Raw genomic sequence first — 19,886 nt, 5'->3', positions numbered from 1 at the left:
TAGAGTTAAGAAAGTGAATTTACCGTGTCTGAGAAACGGTAAAACTTCTCCAATGCAAAAGCTTCTGTCTGTGGGAAGGTAAAGTGGACCAAAAGGGATTGAGAAACCAGAGATAGATGATTAAAGTCATAGATGATTAAATATAATTGCACAATTGGTTTTAATTGCATAGATCATCTTAACATATATATAGGTATCAATTAATAGATTTTCACATATGCAAGGTATCCACCCCCCAAAGTATGAAGTGAACTTAAGAAAAAAAAAACACTGGATTTTTTTTTTTCCTGCACTAAATCTTAATTACAATATTTGCTCCCTGAATACTTCAAATAGTGATTAGAAAATAATCAGGTGTACCTATTTTTGCATTTTGATACTTTTCTAGAGTGCCAATCACTAGAAACATTAATCTTGCTGTCTTTCTGTGAGCCAAAGAATAAGGGGTGTCAAATATTTTTATCCCAATACACTTACAGGTGGTAAAATTGGATAAAGAGCTGCTTTGGTAAGGATTTTTTTTTTTTAAGGAGAAATCAGAATTGAGTATCTAAACTTGTAGCCTGTTATGTTATCCATTAGCTACTCTGACTGCTGGATGCGTGGTGGGTGCAGAAGATGTCTGAGCTCTCAGACCTCCCTTTGGACACCACACGTGAACGACTTCCCATTTCTGGTGTTTGCAGCACGTGGCTGATACATCCTACATGTAGGAAGGAGAAAAAAGGTAGAGAAATGAAAAATAAATGTAAAAAAAGTGAACCAAAATTAGAGGGGGAAATAAGTGTTGCTTTACTTCTGATTCATGTTAGAAGGAAAAAATAGCCTTAATCAGTCATTAATGGGAAAAAAAGACAACAGCTTCACCCTGTGATACAGAATGCTTTGTCCTGTTACAGTGCTTCAGCCTGTGCCAGCTATCATATGAGAGAGAGGAGCAAATAGGCAGTAAGGGAGGGAGAAAGAAGGAGGAAAGAGAGAGAGGGAGGGTTGGGCAGAGTGAGAAAAGTATAAGGAAACCAGCAGACTGGGAGAGGTGGGGGGGCAGGAGATAAAGAAAAGTTAATCTCTCCATGAAAATATATGTTAATGTATAAATGATGTGCTTTAATATTTATAAAAATTTGATCAAATGCAAGCCCTGGCATTGTTTCTTCTGTCCACCGTGTTACCCACAGTATTGCAATGCTGAAATTCCTTCCATGCTACAGTGAATTGGGGTATTTACTGGAGCAGGTGATGATTCTGGGCAGTCAATTAGACACGATTGGATAATTTACCGCCTTAGAATATGTTTAATACTGAGTAGGCTTAGCACTGGGAGATCATGGCTTAGTGCTTCTTAAAAAAATTTATAAAATATATAAATCACAGTCAGTCATTCAGAAACCATAAGAAATTCCTTAAAAAATTAAATCCTTAAAAATGCACACTACATATAAACCAGACTATTCATTTTAAGAGTTGAGAATGTTTTGACTTAAATATTTCAGTATTTTGGATTCTGGCCACAACTTCTCCTGTAATATACAACTTTGATATTTCTCTATTGATTAAGAGACCATTTGCTTTCAAAATGTCAGCTGGCACATTCACACTAAAAGTAAACTCAAAGATATGCTGGTTGATAGAGACTCTCCCTCACAGAAAAGGAAAGGGGTTAATTGAAATTACGTAAATATAAAGAGATGACATTATAAGTCTTAATAGAGGGGAACAACGCCATCCTGTACTTACAAATCCATTTAGGAGATTACTTCTACAATTTCATGTGGTCTCCCAATGATGCTCTAAATAAAATTTCTTCTGGGTTTGACTTATCAAGTGATAGCAAGGCAAAAATACACCTTATTGTGTTTCGAATGGGGATTCAGAAGAAATGTCTTAAAAACATAAAAGTATACACAAAAAGGAGACAACAGAGTTTTACATCAACATCATAGTATTAATAAATAGGTGATATCTGATGGAAACAATTAAAGGAATTAGTTCAAAAAAAGGTACAACTTTAATAGCTATATTTGTTGACTTATGTCAAGTAAAACCATCAGAAACACTGCAACCTTGCAAATAAGAAATGATAGGTTTTGTTAGTGGAAGCAAAAAATGGTGTCGTTCCAGGACATACATTAGAAAGAAGTTGATAAAACTCTCCTGTCACCAGATCTGCTGTGGAAAGTATATAGTTCGATGTTACCATTTTCTCCCTGAGGCTATTTTTGACAGTGTAAATTTCAGCTGGACAAAACCAAAGGGATATCATTTCATTTAGTTCCTGTCCCCATTTCCTCTCTGTACCTCCCTATTAAATATGCCAAATTCACTTTCCAGGGAGAATTGTATCCCAGAGAACTTAATGCATTTAATCGCCTACCCTATTCTTTCTCTTTCGTCGAAATCTCAGAAGTTCTTTATGTTGTCTCGATACAAAATTTACAGCTGCATATTCCAGTAGTGCTGAAAACACGAAAAGGAGACACACTGCCATCCAAATGTCAATAGCTTTGACATACGAAACCTAGCCGGGAAAGAAACAGCGAGAAAACTGACTTGTTACTTCCATTGAGCACAAGAATGGCCATCTGAATTACACCATTTATATACCAGCTTGGAAGAAAAAAGCAATGAAGTAACATTTCTTTTTTTTTACTTAAAACATTTTTTTTACTTAAAAATTTTTCAGAAATTAATTCTGCAAGTTTTATGTTTTAGTCATACATTAAAATGTGTATTTTTTCCTAATAAGTTTTTTCAAATGAAGCGCTAGACCAAATGTATGATGAAAGAAAATAAGATGAAATGTAATTTTACCTTCAGGGTAGAATAGTATCATGCTTGGTAAGTGTGCAGTAACATTGAAATATACCTTTAGGGTAGCAGAATGCTTGAAAAAGTATGAAGTAATATTGAAACATAGATAATGCTGTTGAACTTGTAGCTCCTTATTTTCTTCATTAAAAAAGTTTTTTATTTTGAAATAATTTTAACCCTACAGACACTTTGCAAGAACAGTAAAAAGAACTCCCAAGTTCTGCAGTTGTTAACATTAAGTTACATTTCTCTCCCTCCCTCCCTCCTTCCCTCCCTCTCTTTCTCTCATCTCCATCTTTATATGCTTTTCTGCCTGAATTATTTGAGTGTAATACGCAGACATGATGCCCGGAACCTTATGTGTTTTTTCTAAAAAAAAAAAAGGACACTCTCCTACATACACCCAGTTAACCCTTCAGGTGTCAAGCTAAACTTCGCCCAAATCCGGTTCAGAATCCCAGGAAACCTGTGCTTACCTGAACACATTGCATTGTAATTGCTTGTTTCTTGTTCTCCTGTTTAGAGTGTGAAGTCTCTGAGGACAGATGGCATCTGTTTTGTTCTCCACCACAGTGTTGTTTGACCCATGTGTGCATATTTGCTGAGTGAATGGGCAGATAAATGAAGGTGTAAAATGTCAAAACACGGGGAAAAGTGAGCCATAGATGATGGAAATTTACTTTCTGGAGTGACACTCTGGTAATACCTTGGAACGAACTGATTTTCTTTTCAAAAGAGGTGTCAACTTACACCACGTCCAATGGTGTCGACTTACATGTGAAATATGCCAACAAAGGGATCCTCTGTATCTCCTCCTGCATCTTTTTTTTCTAACATCTTTATTGGAGTGTAATTGCTTTACAGTGTTGTGTTAGTTGCTGCTATATAACAAAGTGAATCAGCTATACATGTACATATATCCCCATATCCCCTCCCTCTTGCGTCTCCCTCCCACCCTCCCTATCCCACCCCTCTAGGAGGTCACAAAGCATGAGCTGATCTCCCTGTGCTATGCGGGTGCTTCCCACTAGCTATCTATTTTACATTTGGTAGTGTATATATGTCCATGCCATTCTCTCACTTCGTTCCAGCTTACCCTTACCCCTCCCCATGTCAAGTCGATTCTCTACGTCTGCGTCTTTATTCCTGTCCTGCCCCTAGGTTCTTCAGAACCACTTTTTTTTTTTTTTTCAGATTCCATATATATGTGTTAGCCTACAGTATTTGTTTTTCTCTTTCTGACTTACTTCACTCTGTACGACAGACTCTAGGTCCCTCCACCTCCCTACAAATAACTCAATTTCATTTTTTTTTATGACTGAGTAATATTCCATTGTATATACGGGCCACATCTTCTTTATCCATTCATCTGTCGATGGACACTTAAGTTGCTTCCATGTCCTGGCTATTGTAAACAGAGCTGCAATGAACATTGTGGTACATGACTCTTTTTCAATTATGGTTTTCTCAGGGTATGTGCCCAGAAGTGGGATTTCTGGGTCATATGGTAGGTCTATTTTTACTTTTTTTAGGAACCTCCATACTGTTCCCCATAGTGGCTGTATCAATTTACATTCCCACCAACAGGGCGAGAGGGTTCCCTTTTCTCCACACCCTCTCCAGCATTCATTGTTTGTGGATTTTTTAATGATGTCCATTCTCACCTGTGTGAGGTGATACCTCATTGTAGTTTTGATTTGCATTTCTCTAATGACTAGTGATGTTGAGCATCCTTTCATGTGTTTATTGGCAATCTGTCTGTCTTCTTTGGAGAAATGTCTATTGAGGTCTTCTGCCCAGTTTTGGATTGGGTTGTTTGTTTTTTTGATATTGAGCTGCATGAGCTGCTTCTATATTTTGCAGATTAATTCTTTGTCAGTTGCTTCGTTAGCAAATATTTTCTCCCATTCTGAGAGTTGTCTTTTCATCTTGTTTATGGTTTCCTTTGCTGTGCAAAAGCTTTTAAGTTTCATTAGGTCCCATTTGTTTATTTTTGTGTTTATTTCCATTTCTCTAGGAGGTGGGTCAAAAAGGATCTTGCTGTGATTTATGTCATAGAGTGTTCTGCCTATATTTTGCTCTAAGAGTTTTATAGTGTCTGGCCTGACATTTAGGTCTTTAATCCATTTTGAGTTTACTTTTGTGTATGGTGTTGGCAGTGTTCTAATTTCATTCTTTTACATGTAGCTGTCCAATTTTCCCAGCACCACTTATTGAAGAGGCTGTCTTTTCTCCGTTGTATTCTCTTGCCTCCTTTATCAAAGATATGGTGACCACATGTGCGTGGGCTTATCTCTGGGCTTTCTAACCTGTTCCATTGATCTGTATTTCTGTTTTTGTGCCAGTACCATACTGTCTTGACTACTCATAGCTTTGTACTATAGTCTGAAGTCAGGGAGCCTGATTCCTCCAGCTCCGTTTTTCTTTCTCAAGATTGCTTTGCCTTTTCGGGATCTTTCGTATTTCCATACAAATTGTGAAATTTTTTGCTCTAGTTCTGTGAAAAATGCCATTGGTAGTTTGAGAGGGATTGTATTGAATCTGTAGATTGCTAGAGAAGTATAGTCATTTTCACAATGTTGATTCTTCCAATCCAAGAACATGGTATATCTCTCCATCTGTTTGTATCATCTTTAATTTCTTTAATCAGTGTCTTACAGTTTTCTGCATACAGGTCTTTTGTCTCCTTAGGTAGGTTTATTCCTAGGCATTTTATTCTTTTTGTTGCAATGGTAAATGGGAGTGTTTCCTTAATTTCTCTTTCAGATTTTTCATAGGAATGCAAGAGATTTCTGTGCATTAATTTTGTATCCTGCTACTTTGCCAATTTCATTGATTAGCTCTAGTATTTTTCTGGTAGCATCTTTAGGATTCTCTATGTATAGTATCATTTCATCTGCACAGAGTGCCAGTTTTCCTTCTTCTTTTCTGATTTGGATTCCGTTTATTTCTTTTTCTTCTCTGATGATGTGGCTAAAACTTCCAAAACTATGTTGAATAACAGTGGTGAGAGTGGGCAACTTTGTCTTGTTCCTGATTTTAGTGGAAATGGTTTCAGTTTTTCACCATTGAGAATGGTGTTGGCTGTGGGTTTGTCATATATGGCCTCTATTATGTTGAGGTAAGTTCCCTCTATGCCTACTTTCTGCAGAGTTTTTATCATAAATGGGTGTTGAATTTTGTTGAAAGCTTTTTCTGCATCTATTGAGATGATCATATGGTTTTTCTCCTTCAATTTGTTAATATGGTGTATCATATTGATTGATTTGCATATATTGAAGAATCCTTGCATCCCTGGGATAAACCCCACTTGATCATGGTGTATGATCCTTTTAATGTGCTGCTGGATTCTGTTTGCTAGTATTTTGTTGAGGATTTTTGCATCTATGTTCATCAGTGATACTGGCCTGTAGCTTCCTTTTTTGGTAACATCTTTGTCTGGGTCTGGAATTAGGGTAATGGTGGCCTCATAGAATGAATTTGGGAGTGTTCCTCCCTCTGCTATATTTTGGAAGAGTTTGAGAAGGATGGGTGTTTGCTCTTCTCTAAATGTTTGATGGAATTAGCCTGTGAAGCCATCCGGTCCTGGGCTTTTGTTTGTAGGAAGATTTTTAATCACAGTCTCAATTTCAGTGCTTGTGACTGGTCTGTTTATATTTTCTATTTCTTCCTGGTTCAGTCTAGGAAGGATGCGCTTTTCTAAGAAATTGTCCATTTCTTCCAGGTTGTCCATTTTATTGGCATATAAGTTGCTTGTAGTAATCTCTCATGATCCTTTTTATTTCTGCAGTGTCAGTTGTTACTTCTTCTTTTTCATTTCTTATTCTGTTGATTTGAGTCTTCTCCCTTTTTTTCTTGATGAGTCTGGCTAAGGGTTTATCAATTTTGTTTATCTTCTCAAAGAACCAGCTTTTAGTTTTATTGATCTTTGCTATTGTTTTCTTCATTTCTTTTTCATTGATTTCTGATCTGATCTTTATGATTTCTTTCCTTCTGCTAACTTTGGGGTTTTTTTTTGTTCTTCTTTCTCTAATTGCTTTAGGTATAAGGTTAGCTTGTTTATTTGAGATTTTTCTTGTTTCTTGAGGTAGGCTCGTATAGCTATAAACTTCCCTCTTAGAACTGCTTTTGCTGCATCCCATAGGTTTTGGGCCATCGTGTTTTCACTGTCATTTGTTTCTAGGTATTTTTTTATTTCCTCCTTGATTTCTTCAGTGATCTCTTGGTTATTAAGTAGTGTTGTTTAGCCTCCATGTGCTTGTATTTATTACAGTTTTTTCCTGTAATTGATATCTAGTCTCATAGTGTTGTGGTTGAAAAAGATACTTGATACGAGTTCAATTTTCTTAAATTTGCCAAGGCTTGATTTGTGACCCGAGATATGGTCTATCCCAGAGAATGTTCCATGAGCACTTGAGAAGAAAGTGTATTCTGCGGTTTATGGATGGAATGTCCTATAAATATCAATTATCCATCTGGTTTAATGTATCATTTAAAGCTTGTGTTTCCTTAATTATTTTCATTTTGGTTGATCTGTCCACTGGTGAAAGTAGGGTGTTAAAATCCCCTACTACGATTGTGTTACTGTCGATTTCTCCTTTTATGGCTGTTAGCATTTGCCTTATGTATTGAGGTGCTCCTATGTTGGGGGTATAAATATTTACAATTGTTATATCTTCTTCTTGGATTGATCCCTTGATCATTATGTAGTGTCCTTCCTTGTCTCTTGTAATAGTCTTTATTTTAAAGTCTATTTTGTCTGATATGAGAATTGCTACTCCAGCTTTATTTGATTTCCATTTGCGTGGACTATCTTTTTCCATCCCCTCACTTTCAGTCTGTATGTGTCCCTGGGTCTGATGTTGGTCTCTTGTAGACAGCATATATACGGGTCTTGTTTTTGTATCCATTCAGCAAGCCTGTGTCTTTTGGTTGGAGCATTTAATCCATTCAAGTTTAAGGTAATTATCAGTATGTATGTTCCTATGACCATTTTCTTAATTGTTTTGGGTTTCTTTTGTAGGTCTTTTTCTTCTCTTGTGTTTCCCACTTAGAGAAGTTCCTTTAGCATTTGTTGTAGAGCTGGTTTGGTGGTGCTGAATTCTCTTAGCTTTTGCTTGTCTGTAAAGGTTTTAATTTCTCTGTCGAATCTGAATGAGATCCTTGCTGAGTAGGGTAATCTTGGTTGTAAGTTTTTCCGTTTCATCACTTTAAATATGTCCTGCCACTCCCTTCTGGCTTGCAGAGTTTCTGCTGAAAGGTCAACTGTTAACCTTATGGGAACTATATTGTATGTTATTTGTTGCTTTTCCCTTGCTGCTTTTAATATTTTTTTTGTACTTAATTTTTGACAGTTTGATTAATATGTGTCTTGGTGTGTTTCTCCTTGGATTTATGCTGTATGGGACTCTTTGTGCTTCCTGGACTTGATTGACTATATCCTTTCCCATATTAGGGAAGTTTTCAACTATAATCTCTTCAAATATTTTCTCAGTCCCTTTCTGTTTCTCTTCTTCTTCTTGGACCCCTATAATTCGAATGTTGGTGCACTTAATGTTGTCCCAGAGGTCTCTGAGAGTGTCCTCAATTCTTTTCATTCTTTTTTCTTTATTCTGCTCTGAAGTAGTTAGTTCCACTATTTTATCTTCCAAGTCACTTATCCGTTCTTCTGCCTCAGTTATTCTGCTATTGATTGCTCTAGAGAATTTTTTATTTCGTTTATTGTGTTGTTCATCATTGTTTGTTTGCTCTTTAGTTCTTCTAGGTCCTTGTTACACATTTCTTGCATTTTCCCCATTCTATTTCCAAGATTTCGGATATCTTTACTATCATTACTCTAAATTCGTTTTCAGGTAAACTGCCTATTTCCTCTTCATTTGTTTGGTCTGGTGGGTATTTACCTTGCTCCTTCATCTGCTCCATATTTCTCTGACTTCTCATTTTCCCTACCTTACTGTGTTTGGGGTCTCCTTTTCGCAGGCGGCAGGTTCGTAGTTCCCGTTGTTTTTGGTGTCTGCCCCCAGTAGGTAAGGTTGGTTCAGTGGGTTGTGTCGGCTTCCTGGTGGAGGGGACTGGTGCCTGTGTCCTGGTGGATGAGGCTGGATCTTGTCTTTCTGGTGAGCAGGACCGCATCTGGTGGTGTGTTTGGGGTGTCTGTTAACTTAGTATGATTTTAGGCAGCCTCTCTGCTAATGGGTGGGGTTGTGTCCCTGTCTTGCTAGTTGTTTGGCATGGGGTGTCCAGCACTGGAGTTTGCTGGTTGTTGAGTGGAGCTGGGTCTTAGCATTCAGACGGAGATCTCTGGGAGAGCTCTCGCTGATTCATAATACATGGGGCCAGGAGGTCTCTGGTGGACCAATGTCCTGAACTCAGCTCTCCCACCTCAGAGGCTCAGGCCTGACACCCGGCCGGATCATCAAGACCTTGTCAGCCACATGGCTGGAGTGCCTTCAGAGCTGGAGAAGCTGGCGTGCAGTGGCTGTCCTTCTGCGCTGCACATTAGAATCACCTGCTTCTTCCTTGTTTTGCCCCAAAGGCAGTGTTCCACAGAGAAAAAGATTAGCCTTGAAAATAGTCACAGCTCTGCGATGGCTTTTTTTTTTCCCCTTTGTGCTTAGTCAGGTTTCACTTGCTCACAGGGGGCCACGTGCAGAGGCCTTGCACCCTGCTCTTCTGACCGGAGTTACTAGTGCGGAACGGCTGCTGCCAACACCTCAGCTCGGGCGGGCCGTGTCAGTCCTCCTGCATCTTAAGTGTGACTTCTACTGATCAGAATGACCTCTACTGAGCAAAGAGATGTACGCCTTCAATTTATTCTAGTGCTGTGCTGAGGGTCCAGCTGTTTGTAAAGTGTAGATTTAAGTCTCATAAGTTCTGCAATTATGTCAGAAATTTCTGGCTGCCCTCAAATACATACAGTCCTGGAAGATATAATACAGCTTTCAAAGGCACAGTCTCAAGCTACACCCTTCCTGGAAAAATATAACTCACAGAGTGTGTGTGCATTTTTTTAACAACCTGGATCTATAATAATATGACCAAAGAGATTAAATCAGATATTTAACTTCCAAATGAACCCGATGACTGTCTTCCATGACAACAGACCTATGCAAACATCACCTGTGCAGCCAGCGCTCTGCTCCTTGTGAGCCGTACCTGAGCGTTGAGCCTGAAAAGTCTATTTTCCTCATCCTCTCCTGACTCCCATCACCAACTTCAACTCTCTTTCTCCTCCATCCTCGCTGCCCCTCCGCGGATAGCAAGCACAGGCCCTGGGAAGTTTGGAACTCTAGCGCTAGTAACTTCAAAATAAAGCAGCATTTCCTACGCCAACACGTTCACGACATATTCACAACACAGGACTCACTTCCTCTGTGACTCAGAATATCACCTTCTTTCCACCCGCTGTCACCTCTGTCCTTTGTGGCAGTCTCACTCTAAACCAGTCCATCCCTCTGGACCACCTTGCTGAAGTCCCATCGTCCACCGTGCTGTTGGAACCCTGACTCTATTTTAAGCAACCATCTCTCCTCAGTGTGACTCCTTGGACATATGAGTATGAGAAAATGAAACCTGAATATTTGCTAATTAGATGCACCGGGCAGGAAGACTGTTGTCTTGGAAACCAATCCAAAGCCACATGTGGAAGACCACCTCCTTCTCAAAGCACGCTCTTCCTGTGGCTCCTTGACCCACATTCTCCGGGTTTCTTCCCTCCACCCCACCCAACTTCGCTCCGCGGGCCTTTCCTCCCCTTCCTGAGATCCTCAGAGACATGGCCTGTGCCCCTTCTATTCTCACACTGACACTTCTCACTTCTAGCCCTTATCTGTTTCCATGGATTCAGTTCCTCCTCTGTGCTCAGGGTCTGCAAATCTCCATTTCCTGACTGAACCCCTCTCTAACCACGTTCTTACCTGACAGTACCTTTTGGATGGCGCACGCACCTCAGACTTAATCTGACTAAAAAAGAAGCTATGACTCTCTACCAGACTCAGCCAAATGAACAGCAAGCACACACAACGGCCCCAGACTCAGCCAAATGAACAGCAAACACACGCAACGGCCCCAGGCTCAGCCAAATGAACAGCAAACACACACAACGGCCTCTTCCTCCTGGTGAAAAGGCAGTATTCTGTTCATGGTTGTTCACCTCCAAATCTAGGATTCTCTCATATCAAAGACCCAAGCCTGGGAATCCTACCTTTTTGCTATTTCTCAAATGTATCATTTTCTGTCCTCTCCTACTGCCGTAGCATTGATCTCCACCACAATAATCTGTTTCGCAGTTTCTCCTAGTGCTGAAGTTACAGAGATGAGGAATATGGACAAGATACATCTTTAATGGAAACTACATTCAAGTGGGGGTAAAAAAACAGTAAAAAATAATCACATAAATAAAGATAATTTAAGAGAATTGCAAGAATGAAACTACAATAGGGTAATGGGAAGAGAAGGACAGTGTGAGGGGGGCTGTGTTAGTTGGGGATGATCTGCAAAGGCCTCTCCGCAGATCTGACAGTTACCATCTCAGGCCACTTTCTTACTGGCTTACTGTGCTCTACTTTCCTTCCTTCAGTTCTTGGCACCTGAAAGCGATTGACAAGCTCCATCCTGACTCAGCAGCTTTGAACTCCTTGTTAACTTCTGTCTGGAACATTCCTTCCTTTGTGTAACTGCTGGTTAATCCTTCAGGTCTCAGTTTAAAAACGACATTCTCAGGGAAACCTTCTCCAAATGCCCGGAACCGTACAGGCCTTCCTGCCTTCCTACCTCTGCTTCCCTCCAAGAACCCTTGTCTCAGGTCACTCATCACAGTTGTGACGATGTTTATCCGTGGGTAGTTCTTATAAGGTGACTGCTGGATAGCATCATTTAAATGTCCCCCCTTCAGCTAATGACTCTGTTCCACAATCCCTAAGAGCTATTTTCCAAAAACTTTGGTTAGGAGGATGCAAAAATGAGTATGTCCTTGAGGATTTCAAGGTGAAAGATATATATTGATATTTTAGCAAACTATGTGTTGATAGCAAACAACAAATAATTCATCTTATTATTGACCTGGCCCCACTGTACCAACATTATCCATTTATGTATCTTTCTCCTTTTAGGCTAGTATATATTGTGAGCTAAGACAAGGGCCAGATCTTATTTGCCTTTGTATTTCTAGGACCCAACACAGTGCTCGTTATACTATGGGCTCTCGGATAATGTTCAACTGATTGAACCATGTGAAGTGACTTGCCATCATTGGCCATTTATTATTACAGAAATAATTATAATAACTAACATGCCAAGAATGTTGTTAGTAGTGTCCATAAAACTACTGAGTGTTCTTAGTAGTAACGCTTTTAATCCCCACAATGGTTGAGGAAACTATTCCCATCGCAAAGATGAGGAGACTGAGACATGTAAAATAACTTGTCCCATAGCTACTGCTATAGACTGAATGTGTCCCTTCAGAGTCCCAGTGTTGAAATATAACCCCCAAAGTGATGGTATTAGGAGGCTGGAGCTTTGAGGAGTGATTAGGTCATGAGGGTGGGGCCCTCATGAATGGGATCAGGACCCTTATAAAAAGGACCTCAGAGAGCTCCCTTGCCCCTTCCACCATGAAAGAACACAGCTAGTAGATCACCAGCTATGAACCAGGAAGCAGGCCGTCACCAGACACTGAATCTGCCAGTACCTTGATCTTGAACTTCGCAGCCTCCAGAACTGTGAGAAATAATTTTCTGTTGTCTATAAACCAGTCCATCTACCGTATTCTGTTATAGCAGCCTGAAGAGACTAAGGCAGCTACCAAGTTGCAAAGCTAGGATTTGAAGACAGCTAATCTGGCTAAAGAGCGGTAAACTCAACTACTATTGTATCAATGTATCACCTGGTTATTAGGCTGCTTCTATTGAAGCTACCACCGTAAGTTAACAGCGGTAAACACACTAAGTAGAAATAACTCTCTGTATCTTAATATTCCAGCCTCTTCAACTTTTATCTGAGAGTTAAGAGTGAAGTCAGTACATAAAATACACACTGTAAGGTCCTGTATGTTTGCTGGTTCTGATCCTAAAATCTAGCAATCAGCTTCCTAAAAGACAATGTAGAAAAGGAATTATGAGCACTGTAATTACCGCATAAAAACAAAATAGTTGCTCTGCAGAAGCAAAACTAGATCAGGGAAACATTTTATCCTCGGAAATACAATGAAAGTCTCCCCAGCAACATTCTCACATTAATTATAATGAAGTGTTTTTATGAGCCGGGAGACCATTGACTACTTGCCATGTGATAATCTGGGACCAGAATAGCTTGATAAATTACCATTTGAATGTGCAGAGCTGGTTTACTGCAAGGTTTTATCTTTTTCATTCTAAAAAATAAGTTTTAGGGACTTCCCTGGTGGCGCAGTGGTTAAGAATCTGCCTGCCAATGCAGGGGACACGGGTTCCAGCCCTGGTCTGGGAAGATCCCACATGCCGCGGAGCAACTAAGCCCGTACACCACAACTACTGAGCCTGCGCTCTAGAGCCCACGAGCCACAACTACTGAAGCCCGCGTGCCTAGAGCCCGTGCTCCGCAACGAGAAGCCACCGCAGTGAGAAGTTCACGCACCGCAATGAAGAGTAGCCCCCGCTCGCCGCAACTAGAGAAAGCCCGCGCGCAGCAACAAAGACCCAACGCAGCCAAAAATAAATAATTTTTTTTAAATTAAGTTTTATAATGTAGGGAAAGGAATATAAGCATCATAGGTTCTGTAGACTTCTTTCCAGAAGAAAGATTTTTTTTTTTTCCAGAAAAATCTGCATTTATTCAACTTTGCAATGTTATCATTAGAAAACAGAGAAAGTCTGCTTCTGGTGTCCTGAATATGTGTATATTGGATTTTATCGTGGTTAATTATCCTGGTTATAAAGATTGGAATCCAGTGCCCTTGGCCCTGGGAAGCAGTTGTGTTCAGGGAACTTGCCTAAGCATGAATTTGTTTACAAGGAAGTGGGCATAAGGAGGACGCAAGCTGCGATTTGATAACAGTAACAAAACAGTCCCCAGATCTCACTGGCTCGAAACAGCAAAGGTCACTCCATGTCCACTCGGAGTTGAATGGTGACTCAGGACAAGTGTTGTCATTGTCATCCTCACCATGACCTCAGCTGATGGGGTGGTCACCATCTGGAGCACCGGTGGTGACCACAGCAGAGGAAAACCAGGGCACAGATGGGTCTCACATTTGGTTATAAACACCCTGGGCTAGAAGTGGCACAGATCACTGTGCTCAAACTCATTAGCCAGAACTATTTACAGTCAGCCCGACAATAAGAGACCTGGGAGGTACAACTGCATCCTGTGCCTGGAAGGGAGAGAAAGCCAGAAGGAGGGACAGAGGGAGTGGGGGTGGGAAAGGATCTACTCTTTGTGCTTCTGGAACAAAAACAAGGATCCCTACAAGCCCAGGACTGATGACAAGTGTGGATTATGATCTGATCACTGTGACATCTTGAAGAGAGAACAAAAGCGGCTTTGTTAAAGGGCAAAACTCACTGTGCTTTATAGAAAGAAGCTGTTAATTAATGAGAGAGTGACAAAGGAAAAGAAACCTCTCCTGAACTTCAACTCCAAATTTGTTCAAACCATGTCAGGTCAGAGTTCAGTAAAATCAGTTGTAAACAGGACAGGTAATAGATTATTTAGATTATAAAGCTAGGCAGGCTGCAAGGCAAATTCGGGCATGGGAATGGGTTTGCTTGTATCGCACAGGATCTCAGAGATGAAAAAGACTGTGCTTCCAAGTATGGACCGCACCTCACCAGTTACTACTCATTCCATCCCTTATTAGTTTCACCAGACCCGACTTTGTTCACTTATTTGTGCATACGCCCTCTGAAGTCATTTGATTTTGTGCCCTCTGATTCAGAGGAATAGATGGCTTGCATGTATCTCAGGCAATGCTTCATAAATCAATTTAATTTTATGCCAGTTTTAGGTAAGATAATTGACTAGCAACAATTTTAGATTATATTCCTTTAGAAGGTCATTGGGTGAACGACATTGTAAGTATGGCACCATATGCTATAGTTGAGAGGCTTGTCAAGATACATACCTTTATCCTACTCCACACAGAGATGGTCAAAAGGATTGCCTTAGGACAAATACTGCCCTAAACTACAGCTGGTAGATGACAATGCATTAATGGGTAAATATCTATTAGATTATAACCCAGACTACTAAATTATAGTAAATTGCACTGACTAAATTATGACTTATAACCCAGACTACTATTAATCAAGAATTTTTAGAAATAGAAATGTATAATGCATTTATAAGCAGCACAGCTTTGAAGAAGAAATTGATTAAACCAGAACCTGGAGTCTGAATCTCCAAATCTCATGCAAACCAACATGTAGGCACTCTACGTGGTTAATATCCCAGGAGAGTGAATAGTTTGTCAATTCTTTTCTCAATCCAGAGTTGCTTTTTATTTGAGAAAGAAGCATAATAAAACATCACAGTGTATTGCTTTTGATTAACTAAAACAGCCCTTTGAATTTGGTAATTTATTCTCCATTGGTGATAATCAATCCTGGTGAATTCTCCCAGTCCTCAAAATTGTCAAATAAACTGTGATGACTAATTCTGGCTGTGGAATGGGCAAGCAGCTCAATGCCTTTTCTCTGAGTCATGCTGAAAAATTCCCTGCTTGTGTCATGGCTTTTTTCCTAGGGGTTTTCAGGTCACACTGACTATTTATTTATCTTTGGATTTGTCAAATCCAAACTGTAGTATACTTAATCCTTCATTTCCTCCTAGTGTAAAAGCTGTATAAGAATTTTGCATTTTTTAATGCTTACAGGAAAAATTATATTAGTTTCAAAATTATTTTGAGCTTCATTTAAGACTTAAAGCCAGAGAGATAAAGGAATAAGAACAAAGGAAAAGAATAACCAATGTTTTAAAAACTGGTGCTAAAGTAAAAATGAAGCTGATATTGAAAAGGCAAACGAGGTGTCTGCAGGACTGTTTTCTTGGAACACTAGGTGGTGAATCACACAGTTTTGTGAGCTTTGCCATTTATCATCCTGGAGGGCAACTCACAACCGCAGAATCCTACTGATGTCATATTCATACTGATTATGATCCTCATAAACCTTAGTAAATGAATGATGCTTTGAAGACAGTATTTATTTGCCACATAAAGGTTTTTAAGAGATGAAATGTAACAGAGAATCATAATAGCAGAACTGCATTATTTCCAAAGTGATGAACTTGATCAATCCATCCAGTCATCAGTTAAGAAAAATGCAATTAAAAAAGCTAAGGTATTTTGAAAGGTCACCCCGTCGTCTCTGACTTTTGCTTCAATTATAGGGGCTTTACTGTTGTCTTTTCTATGGGACATGATTCTTGTGTTCTAACACTTAAATGAATCTGTAAAATCTAGATGTCACTGGAAACGCTTCTTAGGTGCATGCTGTTAGTTACCAGCATTTCTTAATACAGTACGTTATCTATTTTTGACCTACTCAAGGAAAGTTGAATTATATTTGTGACTTCTCTCTTCCTTGTATTTTTGCACTGGAGGTTTTGTATTTCTATAAGATCATCTTTATTATACCCACGTACCCTCCCATTCCCCTTTTTTCCAAGATCTGAGACTTTCATTTATAACTTCAAACAGGAATCAGGAAGACAGATAAAACCTGTAAGGTGTTTCCAACACTGACTTTGGGACCAAAAATTCTTTATTCCCCTGGCAAAGGGGGAGTTTTACATCCAATTTTATCTGTCAGGAGGTTCATGGTATGATTCCAGGACTTATATAAATATGGTAAAGGGCATTTAAGACATTAAATAGGTAAAATTGGCTCGAAGTTGCGTATACACCTTTTGCTTTTAAACTTCATTTGATGTCAAAGCCACTGTACTATGTCATTTCAAAAATTTTTAAACTTTATCATTTGATCATATACTTTCTCCAGATTGTGCCATCACATTTAAGAATTTATGCAGTGGCTCTGTCTCTATGTCCGCTACAGAGGACATACTTGATAATTGTTCAATTCAGCCTAATGAGACCTAGTAAGCCTATTAATTGTAGGTACTAAGACCAAATGTAGAACCAGAGATGTCTATCAATTTCTATTCTTATTATAGGATCCACCTATGTTTAGGAATTATCTATTTACTGGAGACAGAAAAAAAACACTAATAAAATTGAATAATATTCATACGCATTATACCTTTTGATTTTAAAAGAAATTTTTTATGATTCTTACATAAATGATTTTTTCATTTTCTGTGCCTTTTTTCTTTTTCTCTCTTTTCCCTAAGTGAATATAATATGGAACAAAATTATTAACATATTCAATGAAAATTCTTTTAAATTAAATTACTACATCAAATATTGTATAATAAAGTTAAGTATATTATTAACTATTTTGTCTCATTAATGAATTAAAAATGAGCCCACTTGCATCATATTTGTACTGAACTTGACTGAAGTAATTTTAGTTAACTATACTTTGAGTAGACATGAGAATCTTTTATTCAATCGGTGAGGATCAAAACGTTACTGACAGTAATAGTTATCAATAGGAAAACCTGATTACTATGCAACCCCCTCGCCCCATTTAATTCCCGCTGATATTTACAATTTACTCTCCTTTAAAACTGCAGGGTATTTTTTTTTTTTTGAGAAGAATGAGAGCTAATTAGAAAAGAACACAGTAGTGAATACAAATACTTCATTTTCCTTCCCATCTCGTCTTTTCAGTGTAATGTCACATAGATCTCTGTGTGCTCACAAAATCATGGCATTCAAATATAAATATAGCAGTTAGATTTATATGTTCTAACAACTGTAATCACTTCTATAGTTGGTGTCTTTATGAAGAATAAAAACTTAAATATCAATGCTTTGTGACCACCTAGAGGGGTGGGATAGGGAGGGTGGGAGGGAGGGAGACGCAAGAGGGAGGAGATATGGGGATATATGTGTACGTATAGATGATTCACTTCGTTATACAGCAGAAACTAACACACCATTGTAAAGCAATTATACACCAATAAAGATGTTTAAAAAAAATCATGTGAAAGCTATTGTTACGTTTCCTAAGAACCAATGTTTTTATTATACTGTACGGTAGATACATGGCAATATTTAAATTCTTTTTCATTAATTTGGTGATTCTCAGGGGAATATATGACTCTACATAAGTAAAGAGTAATTCAATTGAGCTTTTACATTCTTTTTGAGAGAGATGAAAAAATGGCATATTCTTGCTTTTCAAGTTAACTATGGAGTAAAGTTTAAAAGCTCACACTGTCTTTAAACATCTGCATGACATTTACTCAATAGACCCATATCATGTACTGATTTAGGCTCTGAGGATAAAAATATGTAAAAGATAGTTTGTCCTCTCAAAAAGCCACTCCTGGTGGGTTTCACAAACAAAATGAATGGGGAAAAATATTGCTGTATACCCAGATCTTCCCAGAGTTCCCTAAAGCAATTATTTCTAGAATCATAGTTTACAAATTAAAATGATATCTTGTCCCTCCTATGATTTTCCCTATTCCTACCCATCCCTATACTTAATAAAAAAATATAATTCCCTCAGTGCCAAGATCTTAACTATGTGTAAATCAAATATATACTCAAAAATAGTTCAGTGACTAATACTATCCTCTCTTTGACCCCTGATTAAAATCTAATTCTCCCAAGGAGGATTGCTTTTCACATCTGAAAAAAAAAATCACAAAATGTTGGGAATCTCAACGAGTTTGGGAGAAAAGTTTTGGGGTGAGTGGGTCTAGCCTTTAACTGAGCTGTCTAACCTATTCTGCGTGTGGGGGAGAGACGGCCCTAGAAGAGGAAAGGAGAGAAGGGACTTTGAATATGCAGGTCCATTTCCAACTGGAGGAGGAGGGCCAACCACAAACACATCTTCTTTCCCCCTCTTTCTGGACTTTCTTTTACTCTTAGAAGAACCATCTCTGGTCTGCTTCCCTATGCATCTGTAGTTTACTCCTTGAAGTCCGAGGCTTGGGTGTCCTTTCTGACGATTGCATGTGACGGTCATAAACATCTCAAACTTAACATGTTCAACCATAGAACTCTTACCTCCCCCCACCTTCCCCATGAGTAACTATTACCACTACGTGCCCAGTTACTCAGCCTAAGGCTACCCTTGACTCCCACCTTTCCCTTACTCCTCAAAGTCCAGTTCATAAGCAAACCTTGTCTATTCCATCTCTATTTGAGATTTTCTCAAAAAAAAAAAAAAAAAATCTACCTCTTTCTAAATCCATCTGCTACTCTCCATCTCTGCGACTACCAATCTAGCCAGACCATCCTCTGCTCTGAGCTACAGTTTTCTTGGTAGTATCTCTGCTTCCATTTTTACCTCTTCCTATTAAGATTCTTCCAAACTCCATCCAAAATAAACTTAATCCTTACCAACTTCTATAAAACCCTCCATGATATGGCTCTATGATCACTGCCAGTTTTTCTCACTCACTCTCCTCCAAATACACAACGTTAGGAAGTGTTCCTAAGTTTTGCAACTTTGAAAAAATGCTGGCCACAGGATGCATTGTCACCCTCTTCTGGCCACCTAATGCAGGCACTGCGGAAATGCCAGACTGCTCCAAGTTCCAGGAAATGAATCACAGGAGTCTTCTTGCTGTGGGCTATTACATGCCTGATTTATGACACCGCAGAAGCCAGTGCAACAGGAAATATCAGCGAGGAATCTCAGGTCTGTAGTTCACAAGGCGTTGGCTCAAGTACATTCTCTGAGATTGTCTACTTTGGGTCTTGCTTGACCAATTTCCAAGCTCCTTCTTATCTACAGGAGATGCATTGGCAGAGAGCCTGGACAAAAAACACTGAGCGATTATCATAAATTAATGATTTATTGCTTCTCCCTCCTGTGTCTGATAATCCCCTATTGTTTTCCTGAATTTAATTTTGTTTTCCTCCTTCTTGGATTTTTGTCAGTACGAGAATGGTGGATGTTTCTGTGGCAAGATTTTCAGGCATCTGAGGGTTCTTTTGTGAGGCTGAGAATAGCAGATCT

General features: G+C 39.0%; 1 protein-coding gene across 2 annotated transcripts in view; it reads right to left on the bottom strand.

Annotated features, from left to right (window-relative positions):
* The window catches only part of GLRA3 (glycine receptor alpha 3), a 188,704-nt gene that overhangs the window by 13,995 nt on the left and 154,823 nt on the right, over positions 1-19,886 (bottom strand). Inside the window, exons 8-9 of one of the 2 annotated variants that reach the window (XM_068552806.1) lie at positions 2,375-2,518; positions 24-68 (exon numbers count right to left, since the gene is read on the bottom strand). In XM_068552806.1, the coding sequence (XP_068408907.1) occupies positions 24-68; positions 2,375-2,518 (189 nt within the window). The remainder of the gene's footprint in view (positions 1-23; positions 69-2,374; positions 2,519-19,886) is intronic. The other variant, XM_068552807.1, reaches the window with a different exon arrangement.

Source organism: Eschrichtius robustus, chromosome 10, assembly GCF_028021215.1.
Source record: "Eschrichtius robustus isolate mEscRob2 chromosome 10, mEscRob2.pri, whole genome shotgun sequence".
In the NCBI taxonomy this organism is placed as follows: domain Eukaryota; kingdom Metazoa; phylum Chordata; class Mammalia; order Artiodactyla; family Eschrichtiidae; genus Eschrichtius; species Eschrichtius robustus.
The sequence above is the reverse complement of the archived record's forward strand: the minus strand, read 5'-3'. Positions and strand labels throughout refer to the sequence as shown.